This window comes from Perognathus longimembris, chromosome 23, assembly GCF_023159225.1.
Source record: "Perognathus longimembris pacificus isolate PPM17 chromosome 23, ASM2315922v1, whole genome shotgun sequence".
Classification (NCBI taxonomy): Eukaryota; Metazoa; Chordata; class Mammalia; order Rodentia; family Heteromyidae; genus Perognathus; species Perognathus longimembris.
This window is the reverse complement of record NC_063183.1, coordinates 31,974,295-31,991,629: the sequence shown is the minus strand read 5'-3', so window position 1 is coordinate 31,991,629 and position 17,335 is coordinate 31,974,295. Positions and strand designations below refer to the sequence as shown.

General features: G+C 39.9%; 1 protein-coding gene across 13 annotated transcripts in view; it reads left to right on the top strand.

Annotated features, from left to right (window-relative positions):
- The window catches only part of Mga (MAX dimerization protein MGA), a 79,930-nt gene that overhangs the window by 54,786 nt on the left and 7,809 nt on the right, over nt 1-17,335 (top strand). For 11 of the 13 annotated variants that reach the window (XM_048332358.1, XM_048332360.1, XM_048332359.1 and 8 more), the window contains 6 exons: nt 4,383-4,673; nt 4,856-6,351; nt 10,584-10,711; nt 11,767-11,818; nt 15,319-15,525; nt 16,857-16,968. In XM_048332358.1, the coding sequence (XP_048188315.1) occupies nt 4,383-4,673; nt 4,856-6,351; nt 10,584-10,711; nt 11,767-11,818; nt 15,319-15,525; nt 16,857-16,968 (2,286 nt within the window). Of the gene's footprint in view, nt 1-4,382; nt 4,674-4,855; nt 6,352-10,583; nt 10,712-11,766; nt 11,819-15,318; nt 15,526-16,856; nt 16,969-17,335 lie in introns of those variants that run through there. The other 2 variants (XM_048332371.1, XM_048332369.1) reach the window with 1 other exon arrangement.

Below are 17,335 nucleotides of genomic sequence, written 5' to 3'. Positions count from 1 at the left end.
TGTGTAGGTGTTACTTTTAGGGGAGGTATGTATGGGTATGACTCATTAAAAAAAGAAAGTAAAAACATGGTGCTGGTGGCTTACATCTGTAATCCTAGCTACTCAGGAGGCTGAGATCTGAGGATCATCGTTCAAAGCTAGCCTGGCAGAAAAGTTGTGGAGACTCTTTATCTCCAATTAACCACCAGACAACCTAAAATGGTGCTGTGGCTCAAAGTAGTAGAGTGCTAGCCTTGACCAAAAGAACTCAGGGACAGCACACAGGCCATTAGTTCGAGCCCCACAGATGACCAGAAAGTAAGAAGAGGAAGGGACACTGTAGATCAAGTAGTTCAAGCCCCAGGACAAGCAAAAATCCCACATGTTTTGGGCTGGTAATGTAGCTCAGTGGTAGAAGCCCTGGGTTCAATTCCTCAATACTACAAAAACTGAAAAGGCCAGAAGGGGCACTGTTGTTCACGTGGTAGAGTGCTACCGTTGGGCAAAAGAAGCCGAGGGACAGTACCCAGGCCTTGAGTTCAAGCCCCAGGACTGGCAAAAAAAAAACAAAAAAAAAAAAAAGAGAGGACTTCTCTGTCTATGCTGCAGCTAGACTAATTTGCTAAAGGTTCAAATATTGTTACACTAGCTCCACTTAACTAGCAAAAGTCATTTATGAATCACTAATTATTAAACATGAGCTGATTCAACTAGAAATAAGAAGGCATACTTCATTGTTGATGTTCATGTCTTGTCATCTATTTAGATATAAAGTTTTCTCTTAGGTTCAGATGTGGGAACTATTTTCTCCCAACATCCATTTGAATACTTACAATATCATTTGGGGGTCTTAAAGAATTAATCTACAGGTATATGATGTATGTGTGTCTGTCCTGTCTTAAACCCAAATGATTTGAGAAGCTTATATGATGCATGGGCCAGTCATTCTGCACCTCTAGAGCCTTAGGTTAGTTGAATTTTAAGACATACTTTCATTAAAACTTTTTATATCCAAATGCTCCTAGCTGTAAAATAAATGGTTTAATCCATCCAAAGACTGTGCAGAAAAAGTGAAAGACTGAGCCTGGGCATTGATGGCTTATGCCTGTTATGTTGACTGAGATCTGAGGATTGTGGTTTGAAACCAACCCTGTCAGAAAAGTTAGTGAGACCCATCTCTAGCTAACTCTCCCCTCCCCCAAAGCTGGAAGTAGTTTTGAGCTGTGGCTCAAGTGGTAAAATGTCACCCGTGAGTGTGAAAGGGACAGCACCCAGGCCCTGAATCAACCCTACTACTGGTGCGTGTGCGCACGCGCGCGCGCGCACACACACACACACACGAAAACAAAGATTTAAGGGAAGATGAATATTTAAACAGCAATTCTGTTTTGTGTATTGCTATTTTCCCTATGAAATAGTTCTGTGTTTAATAATACATCCTGATTCAGTCTTTTTAGGAAGTAAACAATTAAATTTGCTTTCTATGTCTTTCTATAAATCTATAGAACATTAATTTAGCATGTAGTTTTCGGAAGGCAGCTATTCTTATCACTGTACCATCAGTGCCACACTAATAATTTTTTGGAGATGAGGTCATTGTGGTGAAGCTGCTTTGATTTCCTGTTGAATCTCAGAATTCAGTATATTTTAACCTCATGGGTTCTAGATCATATGGATTTCAACCTTTCTCTGTTTTAAATTCTGGCACAGTGCTGGGACTGTCTGTGGCTTAGTGGTAGAGTGATCACCTAGCATGCACGAAGCCTGGGTTCAATTCCTCAGCACCACATACACAGAAAAAGCCGGAAGTGGCGCTGTGGCTCAAGTGGTAGAGTGTTAGCCTTGAGCAAAAAGAAACCAAGAAGCCAGGGACAGTGCCCAGGCCCTGGGTCCAAGCCTCAGGACTGGCCAAAAATAAAAATAAAAAAATTCTGGCACAAAACTCTAAGGTTGACAAATGTTGGAGTTGCATTGTTTCTGAATCTTAGAGTTATTGCTCTTAATTCTCATCTGTATTAACATTTACTTTACATTGTTATTTAAATCAACTACTTTTAAATTTTAAATATATTTTAAAAGAACTAATAACTTGAAGCTAGCATATTGTTTAAAAAAAAGTTAATGTTATAAGTACACTTGAAGCAGCATAGTAGGTTTAATTTTTTTTTGCTTTTGTTTTTTGCCAGTCCTGGAGCTTAAACTCAGGGCCTGGGCACCGTCCCTGGCTTCTTTTTACTCAAGGCTAGCACTCTACCACTTGAGCCACAGCGCCATTTCTGGCCGTCTATATTTGTGGTGCTGGGGAGTTGAACCTAGGGCTTCGTGTACACGAGGCAAGCACTCTACCGCTAGGCCATATTCCCAGCCCCTAGATTTAGTATTATTAACGTTATTAGTATAATATCAAGTTGTGGGAATACAGGCAGACATACTTCATTGTGTTTCTTACTCACGTAAAATAGATGACTTTCTTTTGTTAGTTTAGTTTTGATTTCCTGGGGCTTGCACTCGGGGCCTAAGTGCTATCCCTAAGCTCTTTTTGCTCAAGGTGCTTTGGCTTAAGTGGTAGACTGCTACCCTTGAACACAGAGAGGCCCAGGGACAGTGCCCAGGTCCTGAATGCAAGCCCCAAGATTGGCAAAAACAAAAGAAAACTTAAAATCGTTGTGTGAATATGGGAGGGATAGGTAGTGAGGTTTCAGGTATTTGAGCTGTGCTTCTAGCTTTCCTAGTTAATTTGCAGACTTTTGAAGACTTTTATTAACGGTGTCAAGTTTACAAGTTAGAATGGTAGATCGATTTTGTTAGGCTTACTATTATCATTTATATTCCTTTTTCTTGTGACTATCTGTAGATTGCTTATTATGTCTTCCTATATCTGTAGTATTTCTGAATATCTATTTCAAACATTCAAGTGCTTTAAATTATTTTTAGTTCAAAGGTTTGAATTCAGACTTTTGCACTTGCTGTACCATAAGCTATACCTCCCACTTTTAATTTCTTTTTCTTTCTTTTTTTCTTTTCTTTTTTTAAATTTTTTTGCCAGTCCTGGGGCTTAAACTCTGGGCCTGGGCTCTGTCCCTGGGCTTATTTGTGCTCAAGGCTTGCACTCTACAACTATAGCCACAGAGCCACTTCTAGCTTTTTGTTTTGTTTTGTTTTAACAGTCCTGGGGCTTGGACTCAGGGCCTGAGCACTGTCCCTGGCTTCTGCTGTCCTGTGGCCAAGACGATGGATGATGCATGGAGGCAAGCTTTTGCTCTAGGCTAGCACTCTGCCCCTTGAGCCACAGCGCCACTTCTGGCCGTTTTCTATATATGTGGTGCTGAGGAATTGGACCGAGGGCTTCATGTTTGATGTATGACTCTTGCCATTAGGCCATATTCCCAGCCCCCACTTCTAGCTTTTTTTCTGAACAGTTTATTGGGGATAAAAGTCTCATGTATTTTCCTGCTCAGGCTGGCTTTGGACTATGATCTTCAGTTGTCATCCTCTTGAGTAGCTAGAATTTACAGGTGTGAGCCACTGGTACTCAGCTCCTTAATTTCTTTTAATTTATGTCTTGTGCATTAAAATTTCACTTTTGGGGGGGGTCTTCTTTGGAGGGTGGGTGTGGGCCTTCGCCTTGCATTCTGTGCCTGGGTTATGTTCCTGAGCTCCTTTTGCTCTAGGCTAACACACTACCAGTTGAGCTATAGTGGCTCCATTTCCTTCTACTTTTTCCTATTGGTTCAAAATTTTCTTCTTTATTGTTTCTTAATATCATACCACTTAGGGGGCAACATGTGTTTTTGTTCAGGTTGTCTTGTGACAATTGATGTTCACTTTTTTTATTTTTGGTCATTCTTAGGGCTTGAACTCAGGGCCTGGGCGCAGTCTCTGAGCCTTTCTTTTTTTTTCTGTTAAAAATATTGTTATTTTAAAGGTGATTATAGAGGGGTTACAGTTACATGACTTGGGTAATGAGTACATTTCCTTTTGTACAGTGCCTCCCTTGTCCCTGAACTTGTTCAAGACTAGAGCTCTATCATTTTGAGCCATAGCTCCACTTCTGGTTTTCTGGTGGTTGATTGGAGACAAGAGTCGCATGAATGTTCCTGTCTGGGCTAGTTTTTAACTGTGATCCTCAGATCTCAACATTCTGAGTAGCTAGGATGACAGGTGTGAGCTACCGTTGAGCTCCTGACTTTTTTTTAAAGCTATTAATATCAAGATGTACAATGTCTGGCCAGTTATTTGAGTTTAAAATGTTCATGGCCATAAATACTGCATTTACAAAAGGTTAGCAGTCTGTCAACTTGGTAATAAGTTAGAAGCTACTTTATTATCAAATCTTATGTCATTTTTCTCTATTTGTGTTAAAGGGGAGCACTCATAGTATGTTTCCACTTTTTGTGTTTCAGAAAATACAACTCAAATTCCAGTGGCTAATCCACAGGTCTCTCCTAACCCAGTGAAACGCACTGGTCCTCGACTGTTGTTGATCCCAGTGCAGCAGGGCTCTCCGACCCTTAGACCTGCTGCAAGCCCGCAACTTCAGGGACAACGGATGGTCTTACAGCCTGTTAGGAGCCCAAGCGGAATGAACCTGTTCAGGCACCCCAATGGGCAAATTGTCCAACTCCTTCCTTTGCATCAGATTCGAGGCTCTAACACCCAGCCCAACTTACAACCTGTCATGTTTCGGAACCCAGGTATAAAGTCCATGATCTTTCTAATTAGCTTTTCTTTTGTTAAAGCAATTGGCTGTGTAATATATTGGTTTACCAGAATTGTTCTTAAGTCCTTTTAAGAGTCACTTGTCCCAAAACAATAGCATATCTTGGAAAGTCTTGATGTTGCCAGTGATGATTTAAAATTTTCTTTTTCTCACCAGGGTCTGTGATGGGAATCCGGTTACCAGCTCCTTCCAAACCTTCTGAGACTCCACCATCTTCTGCTTCATCCTCTGCTTTCTCTGTCATGAGTCCTGTAATTCAGGCTGTTGGGTCTTCTCCAGGAGTGAATGTTATCACTCAGGCCCCGTCATTGCTTTCCTCTGGATCTGGCTTTGTCTCCCAGGCTGGTACACTGACCCTGAGGATTTCTCCTCCTGAACAACCACAAAGCTTTGCAAATAAAACAGGCTCTGAAACCAAAATAACCTATAGCTCAGGAGGGCAGCCTGTTGGTACAGCCAGTCTTATTCCCCTCCAATCTGGTAATTTTGCCTTGTTGCAGCTGCCAGGACAAAAGCCTGTTCCTAACTCAGTTCTTCAGCATGTTGCTTCCCTTCAGATAAAGAAGGAATCTCAGAATTCAGATGAGAAAAGTGAAACAGACTCTATAAAGCAGGAAACTCAGCAGTCAGTGCATTCAAAAGGAGAATCTCTAGACCCTGAGGCTAATATAATTAAACAAAACTCAGGAACACTTGCCTCAGAAGAAACCTTGAATCATTCTTTGGAAGATGGGGGTGAACAAGTGGATGAAAAATCTGTTCCAGAAGAGGATTCTGCAACTGTCAAGCCTTCTGACCACTCCCGTGTTACTGAGTTCCACACAGGTAAAAACTGTATAGATAATCAGGAAGAGTGTGGCACTAGAAGTAATGATTCCAAAGGAAACCAGAGTGTTCTAGAAGTTAAGACCATATCTGAAAAGGTCACTAATACAACAGCCCAAAATACAAGAAAAGTACAGCTTCAGAAACTTGGTGATGTGATGGTGCAACAGCAAAAAAAATCAGATAATCCAGAGGAAAAGCCAAGTGGGTGTCTGGTCATCTCTAAGGAAGAAAGCAAACTGGAATTATCAGGGAACAAACTTATGGAGTTGCAGTCTGATTCTCAGCTGGAGGCCAAGAAAGAATCTGGAGATTCTCTGGGGAAGGACAATATTAGGGAGAAATGGCGCAAACATCTGAAGGGCCCCTTACCCCGGAAATGTGTTGCAGCATCTCAAGAATGTAAGAAAGAGGCAAGCAAGCAGTTAATTAGAGAAACAGATCCATGTCAAGAAAATTCAGACATGTTTGAAGAACGGGACATCGTTGACACACTTGGGGAGAGTGGAACTACCGAGAGTGACAGAGTTTTAAAAACTGACTGTGATTCTTGGAGTAGGATTTCTAGTCCTACAGCCTTCTCTGTTGTTCCTAGAAGAGCTACAAAAGGAAGCAGAGGGAATGGACATTTTCAGGGTCATTTAATACTAACAGGAGAACGAATACAATCTAAGCAAGAAAAGGGTGGGAAAACCAGTGCTGACTTCACTGTTTTGGATATGGAAGAGGATGAGGAAGATGAGAATGAGAAAACCGATGATTCTATTGATGACAATTTGGATGTTGTTTCTGGCTACCAGAGTGAGGAGGTTGATGATGTAGAAAAGGTGGTGAGCCCATTTTTGTTGTGACTGAAACCTCAGGGACTTAAATGATTAATTTAATTAGAGACAGTAGACTTGCCAGAAGATCGCTAAGACCTCACACATACATTTGGATTCCTAGGATTTAGGTTATTAGTCATGGTTAATGACTGTAGTTTTTAGGGTTTGTCATAGGCAACATTCTTTGAGGGCTTGTCTGTTATATAGTGAAGGTGGTTTGAGCCTTTATGGTATAGATACTTTGAGAATTCCTATCAACTTGGGCTTAAAAAAATTGTCTTGAAACCACAATGACTGTTGGATCTTTGTAGTTTCTGTAACATCTGTGTGGACTGATTGCATATTATCTGGTAGGGGTAATACAAAACAGAATGAATGAGTGACCTAAGAACTGAAAGAGAACCCAGGGTTTCTTTGTCTTTCTTTTTTTGAGCAGTGGTGAGTAGGGTTTGAACTCATGTTGGCCGGGCTGGTGTCCTACCACTTGATTCTTACCCCAGCTCTGGAAGATAACCTTTTTACCTACATTTAGAGGGAAGTTTTTGGAGTTGGAGGCATGGCTCAGTTGGTAAGAGTTCTTGCCAGTGAGCAAAAGCATCAGGTTATGGAGTTTGAGTCCTGGCCTCAGACCAAAAGAGAGATAGAGAAGTTTTCTCTTTTTGGAGAAAAACTAGAAAATACTATGTAATTTTTATTTGCGTATGTGTTTGTGTGTATCACTCCTGGGGCTTGAACTCAAAGCCTGGGTGCTGTCACTGAGCTTTTGTGCTCAAGGCTCTTATCACTTGAGTCATAGCCCTACTTCCAGCTTTTGGGTGGCAAATTGGAGACAAGAGTCCCATGGAGGGCTGGGATGTAGCTCAGTGGCAAAGCGCTTGCCTAGCAAGTGCAACGTCCTGGGTTCGATCCCCAGTACCAAAAAAGAAAAAAATACAGTTAAAAAAAAAAGAATCCCATGGACTCTTTTGACTGGGCTGGCATTGTGAACTATGGTCCTCAGATCTCAGCCTCCCTGAGTAGCTAGGATTACAGGTGTGAGCCACTGGTGCCCGATTCTTCAGTTGTTTTAAAATTATTGTTTATAATGAAACATCTAGTTGCCAGGATTTTCATATATTATGCTTCAGTCATTGTAATTTATTATAGGACCTTTATTGTTGAAAAAATTTGCTAAGTACTTGAGTGGTATTATAGAGGTCAAGAATTAGATAAACTTTTTCTGTAAATGACTAGATAGTAAGTAAATAGAGTGCAGGGTAGATGACTTAACTAGTCCTGCATTGTAGAAATGGCTACAAGCAACATAAAAGCAAATGCATGTGTCAGTTATTCCAATAAAACTTTATAAAAACAGGTGGCAGGGTCTGATGTAAGATGAGACAATAGCCAGTGGCCTTGGGGTACCCACAGCTCATACCGTGGAGCAGGTGAACCTAGTCTTCTATTTGAGACATATTTTAGAATCTCCTTCCCTGAGGTTTATTCATGTGTTAACTTGTCCTCCTTTGTTAATACTTAATGCTTTATACAGATAACATATAACAAAAAGGTTATTAGTGTGAGACTCAAAATGTTTTAATTATTTTAATGTTACTTTGAATCTATCTCTGGATGATTATATGCATTAGCCTTATAGTTTCTTCTTTTTTTAATAATTTTATTTTATTTTATTTTATTTTTTATTTTATTTATTTATTTATTGTTTGGCCAGTCCTGGGCCTTGGACTCAGGGCCTGAGCACCTTCCCTGGCTTCTTCCTGCTCAAGGCTAGCACTCTGCCACTTGAGCCACCGCACCACTTCTGGCCATTTTCTGTATATGTGGTGCTGGGGAATTGAACTGAGAGCTTTATGTGTAGGAGGCAAGTACTCTTGCCACTAGGCCATATTCCCAGCCCTAGCCTTATATTTTCTTTGTAGCCTAATCATTTTCAGGGACACATATCCAAGATCTTATTGTGCCTTTTTGTAGTTTCCCATTGTCAGCTCAATTAAACATCAGAACAAAAACAGTCCAACCTTACAACCAGTGAAATCTATTTCTATCAGTGACTAAATAGACCTTTAGAGTACAAGAAGGTATTGTGAGAATGTACTGTTACAAAATGTAACAGACAAGCCACACTGGCTTTTAAAGGGACAATATGTTAAGTGATCTCCAAAATTCTAAATCATAGTTACGTATATGTCCCATGCCTAAGTTATCTTTATACTTGTTCCTAGCATTATATTGGGATGCCATAAGAAAAGTGTGGCTAGCCCCTTTAAGGTTTCCATTGTGAAGGTTATTTACAAATAACAAAACAATGTAGTGTAGTGGGGTGTGGTGGTAAACCCAGTATTTGGGTGGCTGAGGCAGGAGGATCTCAAGTGCTAGGCTAGCCTGGTCTATGTAATGAGACCTTGATGCAAAAAAAGAATAAACCAAAGCTAGAGCTGTGGCTCAAATGATAGAGCACACCTACCTAGCAAATGTAAAGCTCCGAATTCAAAACCTAGTACTGTCAAGAAATGAAAACAAAAGTTAAAAACCCCAAACACTAAACAACAGAATCCATGCAATAATACACCATTAGTCTCCAATCAGTATTTAAAAAAAAAAAACAACACATATGCTTTATAACATGCATTTATTTATGCATTTAATTATGTAGCATATAACTTACTAACATGATCTTATTTGAATTCTTTAGTTCCTAGAGTTAATATACATTAAATTTATTGTAGATTGTTTTAATTATGCTTAAATTGAGGGGGGACACATGACTAATAGTTTACATTTAGTGTCTTATCTGTCTTATGGAGCCTAGGATTTGGGGGTAATTTGTTCAGCAGTTCTGAAATTAGAATTGTGATGAGTGGGAAACTTCATTTTGAGTTTACCTTTCTAGTACAGTGTAAGTATAGATAATAGGTAGCATATTCCTTAGTTTCTGGCCTAAACACTTTTTGAAATTTTTATGTGTTTATTTTTGCTGGTCCTGGGGCTTAAATTCTAGGCCTGGGTGCTGTCTCCAAGCTCCTTTTGCTCAATACTATCACTCTTAACACTTGAGCCATAGCACCACTTGTGGCTTTCTCTGTAATTACTTGGAAATTAAAATCTTATATGGACTTTCCTACCTGTGCTGGCTTAGAATCGAACTGTGATCCTCAAATCTCAGCCTCCTGAGTAGCTAGAATTACATACAGGCTTGAGCCACTGGCACCCAATTTTAAACATTATTAGAGGTGGGGTCAAAAATATGTTTTTCACCTATATCCATGCAGTGAGTTTGTGTGACAGGTGTTCAGTAAGTGCTTACTTGATTGACCTGTGTGTGCGTGCGCTGGTAATGAGGCTTCAACTCAGGGCCTGGGTGCTGTCCCTTAACTTTTTTGCTCAAAGCTGGCATTCTGCCACTACCACTTGAGCCATAGAACCACAGTCCTCAGATTTCAGCCTCCTAAGTAGCTAGGGTTACAGGCATGAACCACCAGCATCGGGCTCCTTTTTTTAAAATATGGAAATACGGCAACTTTGGGTTTCCTTTGAAACCCAAAATTCCACAAAAGCTCATTGTGTGGGGTTTAGAGGCTTAGAAGACTGGACTGTATTTTATTTCTTTATCTGCTTTGTGTTTGATGCTGTGTGTAGTCTTACTGGCATTTTTATTATTGTTATTATTAAGTTAGTCAAGTAGCCCCAGTAGACTTTTTGTTTTCCTTTCCTCCCTCACCCCTTCCTTTCTGAGATCAAACTTGGGGAATTCCATAGTCTCATGAATGTTTAAGGGGTAAGTGCCCCAGTACCCCTGAGCTTTACTTCTGGCCCCAAAAGAATTTTCCTTTTTTTAAAAATTTCTTTATCAACAAATTTTTTGTTTTATTGTTATTTGATCTTAACATTTATGAAACCTTAGTACATCCATACCTGAATCTTGTCCTCTTGAAATTACAAAGCTCTGTGAAGGACTGTGAAGCTCTGTATGGACTCTTCACTCTGATTAATGGTATTGTTTTAATATGTATCTATGACAGCTGTTTTAATACATATCTATGACAGCTAGTTCTGGGTGATTTACACTAGTCTTGTGCTTTTCTGGCTTAGATTCTTTTTATGATTAACAGAGTTTGGGTTATTAGTACTTGGGGTATAAGAGCAATGTTTGGTACTATTTGGTTTTATAAGGGAAGCATGCAGTTGAAAAGTCTAGATGTACATGCCTACCAACACATTATTATAATGTATTTCAGAATAACTGTATAGAGTACATAGAGGATGATGAGCAGGTGGATGTTGAGACCATAGAAGAGCTCACAGTGGAAATGGATGTTGCCAGCAAGAAGAACACAGCAGCTCACACACAGCCACTCAGACAGCAGTAAGTCTTCCTTATCTTGAGATTGTTGTTACTGTTTTTTGTAACTGTAAGCAAAGCCAATTTCTTGGTGAGTAATTTTTTTTATTAGTATAGATGAGAAGAGGAGCTGAAATTAGAAAATAACTTGTCTTGGTCATTGTTAGCAAGCATTTTGTAAATATGTATAACATGCTTTTTGAAGACTGATAGACGGGTATTAAAATATTAGTTTTGCTTGTTAGGACAAGTCTTAAACTCCAGGTGCTTTACAATGAGGAAAGATCATTCTCCTTTAAAATGTTAGTTGGCTTACTCAAGAGAAGGTTGATTGGGGGCAGGGGGTTGTATTTGTTTTGTTTTTGGTGCATCTACTGGAACTTGAACTCAGGGTGTGAACCTGGCCTTATGGGCATGACCCACCTTGCCTGCCATTCAACAAGTCCAACAAGTGTGCGTGTGTGCATGTACACCATCCATCCTGGAGCTTGAACTCAGGGCCTGGGCGCTGTTCCTGAGCTTTTTTTTTTTTTTGCTTACTTCAGGCTAATATTCTACCACTTGAGCCACAACTCCACTCCCTCCTTTTTTTGGTCATTAATTGTAGACTAAAGTTTCATGAACTTTGCTGCCCAGGCTGGCTTTAAACTGCCATCCTTTGATCTAAGGATCTTATTTCTAGGTTGGGTATAGAAATATATTGTACATTCTTAATAAAACCATAAAGATTTGTATATTCCGATTTAGTTCAGGAGTATCTTTGAAAAGGAAGGAAAGGTAACATGTATTATTTTTGAAGCTGGATATGACATAGCTGACTGCTAATAATGTATTTGTTTATATATTTTTGTATGTCTTAAGTATTTTATGATTGAAAAAAGTAATTTACAGTTTTTGTGATGATTTGATTACTTAGAAATATAAGAAGCTGTTGAAAAAATAACGTGAACATCTATTGTACCTTGAAAAAAGAAACTAAAGTTTACATGATTTGAGATGGTATGGTTTAATACAGTTGTGCAATAGGTATTAGATTATTGGGTTTCACTAAAACACTGAAAAATGCTATCTTTACATAGGTGCCGTACTCAAATCTCTACAGAGGAAAAGGCTGCTGAAAAGACCCGAAAGGTATTTAGAATATATTTTATGATAATTAATAAAACTTACATTTGTTTAGAATTGAAACATTCAGCTTATTTAAATGTTTTTCCCTGTAGGGCTTATTTATTTTTTGGCAGTCCTGGGGCTTGAACTCAGGGCCTGAGCACTGTCCCTGGCTTCCTTTTTGCACAAGGCTAGCACTCTGCCACTTGAGCCACAGCACCACTTCTGGCTTTTGCTGTTGATGTGGTGCTGAGGAATCAATCCCAGGGCTTCATGTATGGGAGACAAGCACTCTACCACTAGGCCACATTCCCAGCCCTGGGTTTACTTTTTTAACTTAACTCCCTCCCAGCAGGATAAATTTTCTTCACGTTTTCAGTGGATAATGTCCTGGTAGCATAATTAAGCAGGTGTTACTTTTACCCCCATAATAGCAATGGAAGAGTTATGTTGTTTAAGCCATTTTCTTTTTTTTTTTTAATTTAATTTATTTATTAGTTGAACACAAATTTTTTTGACAAGGTGTTGTGCAAAAAGGGTACAGTTACATAGTAAGGCAGTGTGTACATTTCTTGTGATATCTTACGCCCTGTTTTTCTTTCCCTTCTCTAGGTCAGGTAGACATATATACAATATACAATGTATCAAGAACATAGACAGTAGCCACCTGGCCACGCCCAAGAAAGTTTGCCTAGGGCTTTAAATGTAATGTCGATATTAGACAATATGTCGACAGTTGTCTTATATGAAAGTACATACATAGCTTTTGAGCTATTGTATTTCACTGAGAGGTCGATTTTTGACCTTTATTTGTTGAGTAGTTGTTTGGTTTTAGTTACATACTGTTGGGTCGCTGCCCCAATCCTGTGGGAATACTATTTGACAAGCAGTTTTTGGTTTCACAGACTTGGTCTCTACTGTCTCTCCATCTCCCTTTGTTAACAGTCATATATCAGGGAGATCATGCCCCCTTTGTTTTCTGTGTTCTAGTGTTTAAGCCATTTTCTGCATTATCCTGTCTTAAGAAATATTTAGGAGATATAGTTGCATGGTTGTAGTCATTCTGCATATATCATTGTATTTTCTTTTACTCTAAAGCCATTTTTAGACTTAAATGAGAATTTAGATTCAGATTTAGGGGTTGGAGATGTGGCTCAGTTGGTAGAGTGCTAGCCAGTGAGCAAAGTTGGCAGGTACTGATTTTAGAAAATAATTGATGTAGAGTTGTTGTTTTTAATGAGTGTATTCTGGGCATCTTAGGTGCTCAGGAGGCTGAAATATGACAGTCATAGTTCAAAGTCCATGAGTCTCTTATCTCCAATTAACCACCAAAAAGCTAGAAGTGGAGCTATGGCTCAAGTGGTAGAGTGCTAGCCTTGAGCTTTGAAGAAGCTCAGGGACAGCAAGCACACAGGCCCTGAATTTAATCCCTAGTACTTGACCCCCCCCCGCCCAAAAAAAAAGGGTCTTTATATGTAAGTGTTTTCTGGGTGGGCATTGTCAGAGTTATATCAAAGATAAATAGTATTCAGAGCTGCTGGCTCATGCTTGTAATCCCAGCTGCTCAGGAGCTGGAGATTGGGGGGATTATGGTCAGAGCCAGTCAGTCCTAGCACAAAATTAGCAAAACCTAATCTTACCCAACAGCTAGGTGTAGTGGTACACCTCTGTCATCCCTGCTAAAATCACTGGAAGGGCAAATCCTCATTTTACAAATTCGAAAGGCAAGTACTCTGCTTATTATTGATGAAGCAAGAAATTCAGATGGCTTATATTCAAGTTGCTCAAGGATCAGCAGAAATGAGGTTTGTCATAAAACTGTTAGAAAGGGCTGGGAATGTGGCTTAGCGGTAGAGTGTTCGCCTTGCATGCATGAAGCCCTGGGTTAGATTCCTCAGCACCACGTAAACAGAACAGGCTGGAAGTGGGGCTGTGGCTCAAGTGATACAGTGCTAGCCTTGAGCAAAAAGAAGCCAGAGACAGTGCCTAGGCCCTGAGTCCAAGCCCCAGGACTGGCTAGAGTGACAAGACGTAGGAATGGTGCGAGCTAAGTTCTCTCTACAGAGCAAGGCATCAATAGATAGCATTGACTGGAAAAAATAAGCTTATCGCTATTTAACAGTCTACTAAAAGAATAGAAATGTCATTATTTCTGAGTATCCAGGTATGCATAGAAGACATTGGCATTTTACTATAAACTAATTTTTAAGTCCCTGTAACTTTTTTTTTTAATACTGTGGATTGAAGCTTTGTATTTGCTCAGCTTCAAGCAGTAATTTTCAGATCTCAGACTCCTGGGTAGCACCTGGCTGTGTTGGTTATTTTTGATGTATAGTCAAAGTCAGTCTGGGCAGTGACCATCCTTGTGCTTTTCTGAGGTAGGGGTGTCTGGTGTGTGCCTCTGTAACCGTCTGTTGGTTGAGATGAATTGTCAAGAAGTTTTGTTTGGTTTTGTTTTTTTGCCAGTCCTGGGGCTTGAACTCAAGGGCCTGAGCAATGTCCCTGGCTTCTTTTTGCTCAAGGCTAGCACTCTGCCACTTGAGCCACAGCACCACTTCCAGCCTTTTCTGTTTATATTGTACTGAGGAATCGAACCCAGGGCTTCATACATTCTAGTCAAGCACTCTACCACTAAGCTACATTCTCAGCCCGATGGTTGGTTCTTTACCATATGTGAATGTGAAAGGTCTTACTGCATTACCTTTTTTTTTTTTTTTTTTTTTTGATATTGGGGTTTGAACTCAGAGCCTGGATGCTGTCCCTGAGCTTTTTCAGCTCAAGGCTAGTGCTCTACTTCGTTGAGCTACAGAGCCACTTCCTGTTTTCTGGTGTTAATTGGAGATAAGAGTCTTAGACTTCTTGTCTGAGCTGTCTTCCAATCCCAATCCTCAGGTGTCAGCCTCCTAAGTAGCTAGGATTACAAGTGTGAGCCACCAGCACCCACTTCAACATTACTTTTTAAAGTAGTCAATACTTTGATTTTTTTTTAATGTCATCTGTTTCATAAAATTAGAACCATAGATTGTGTAAATTAGCTTTCCAGATGCCCTATCCCCTGAGCTCCATCCAGATTATTTCTCATTTGAAAACCCCTGAAATCTAAATTAGGAAGTGATGTGATTATTAGAATGTGATGTATTAGAATTTTTTTTTTTTTTTTTTGGCCAGTCCTGGGCCTTGGACTCAGGGCCTGAGCACTGTCCCTGGCTTCTTCCCGCTCAAGGCTAGCACTCTGCCACTTGAGCCACAGGGCCGCTTCTGGCCGTTTTCTGTATATGTGGTGCTAGGGAATCGAACCTAGGGCCTCGTGTATCCGAGGCAGGCACTCTTGCCACTAGGCTATATCCCCAGCCCGTATTAGAATTCTTAACTGTTGGCAGTTTTCAAAGTAGATTTGGAAGAAAGACATAGCAAGAGAAGTTGTTAACCACAGTTTGGACTGAAAGTGATGGGTATCTTGGCATAGAAAAATGCCATTTGGAATTTGATGAAGGTTGTTGAAGGAGACAATCTTGTTTGAGCAGGCTCCATCTATCCATCCAAAACTGAAACAAGATTACTGGAGTGACAAGCCACATAAAGAAACAGAAGCTTTTGCTTACTATCGCCGGACACACACTGCCAACGAGCGCCGGCGGCGTGGTGAAATGAGGGAGCTCTTTGAAAAGTTGAAGATCACATTGGGACTACTTCATTCTTCCAAGGTTTCAAAAAGCCTCATTCTTACTCGGGTAAGTATTCAGTGTTCATAATAACAAGATTGACTAAAGGAGTCCATTGCCATTTGAGGTAGATTGGAATAGAGCTCCTTGTATTTAAAGAGGAGTTCAATGTGGACTAGTGTATGATTTCTAGTGAATTAACCCCTGAAAGTTAGATCATGTTAAGTTAGAATTGCTTTTAATTGAAAGTAAAGTTCTTAACTATTTTCCTTCATATAAAGTCAGAAACTGGTTAACTTTATTTCCCACATTTTCTTTCTATAGTTTGCAATATCAGCATAAGTATATTGTAGCACACTTCTGAACAGTAGTTTGGCAGTCATTTTAAAGAGAAATTAAAGTTTAGAGCTAGAAGTTTTAACTTTGCACATAGAGTGTCTCAGGTAACTTCTTTTACATTTAAAGTAGAAGTTGGAGTAGCATAAACACATTTATCTCTCCAGAACAGTGTTATTTAAGCTAGATTTTACTTGAATTAGGTCATTATAAAGTTGATTAAAATTTAAGCAGAACATAGAATTTTGTTTAGTTTTGTTTTTTTGCCAGTCCTCAAGGCCTGAGCACTGTCCTTGGCTTCTTTTTGCTCAAGGCTAGCACTCTGCCACTTGAGCCACAGCACCACTTCTGGCCTTTTTTGTGTATATGTGGTGCTGAGGAATTGAACCCAGGGCTTCATGTATATGAGGCAAGCACTCTTTCCAGTAGGTCACATTCCCAGCCCAGAGCATAGAATGTTGTATCACCTTAAACAGAATACATGTTTGATATCACCTTGCAGTGTAAACAGAGCATGTATTTACCACTCATTGATGCGTTTGGGCATTGATTTGCGTATTCTTTAAATATATGTTAGTTTAACAGAAAACAATGTCTGAGGCTGGGAAATTTAACTGAGAGGTAGAACCTTTGACTTTTATGCATTTGACCCTGGATTCGATCACTGCCGCCACCACCACCATTACTGCTGATCTTACTACTAAAAGTAGTAATTTCTGAAGCCTTAGTAGTTGTTTTAAATGGCATCATAATATTTTATTAAGAAGTTGAAAATAGGGGCTGGGGATATGGCCAAGTGGCATGAGTGCTGGCCTCCTATACATGAGGCCCTGGGTTCGATTCCCGAGCACCACATATATAGGAAATGGCCAGAAATGGCGCTGTGGTTCAAGTGGCAGAGTGCTAGCCTTGAGCAAAAAGAAGCCAGGGACAGTGCTCAGGCCCTGAGTCCAAGGCCCAGGACTGGCCAAAAAAAATAAGTTGAAATATTAAAGAAATTTGATAGGTCCTGTTTTTAAGGAAAGAACGAATTGTTGAATATAATATTGCTATTTCTATTCTAGGCTTTCAGTGAAATTCAGGGACTAACAGATCAAGCAGATAAATTGATAGGGCAGAAAAATCTCCTGAGTCGGAAACGGAATATTTTGATTCGGAAGGTATCGTCTCTTTCAGGTAAGATATGTAAATGTCCTCTGGTAAAATAGCTTTCTTTGGCAAAGAGAAATCCTTATTAGGTCTTTCAGATTCAACTTAGTTTAAGGCTTGGCTTCTCAGGCTTATAGAAGACTTATTTTTTGACTGGGTGGGACATATCTTGTAGATTGTGATCACTTTTTTTTTTTTTTTTTTTTGGCCAGTCCTGGGCCTTGGACTCATAGCCTGAGTGCTGTCCCTGGCTTTTTGCTCAAAGCTAGCATTCTGCCACTTGAGCCACAGCGCCACTTCTGGCCATTTTCTATATATGTGGTGCTGAGGAATCGAACCCAGGGCTTCATGTATATAAGGCAAGCACTCTTGACACTAGGCCATATTCCCAGCT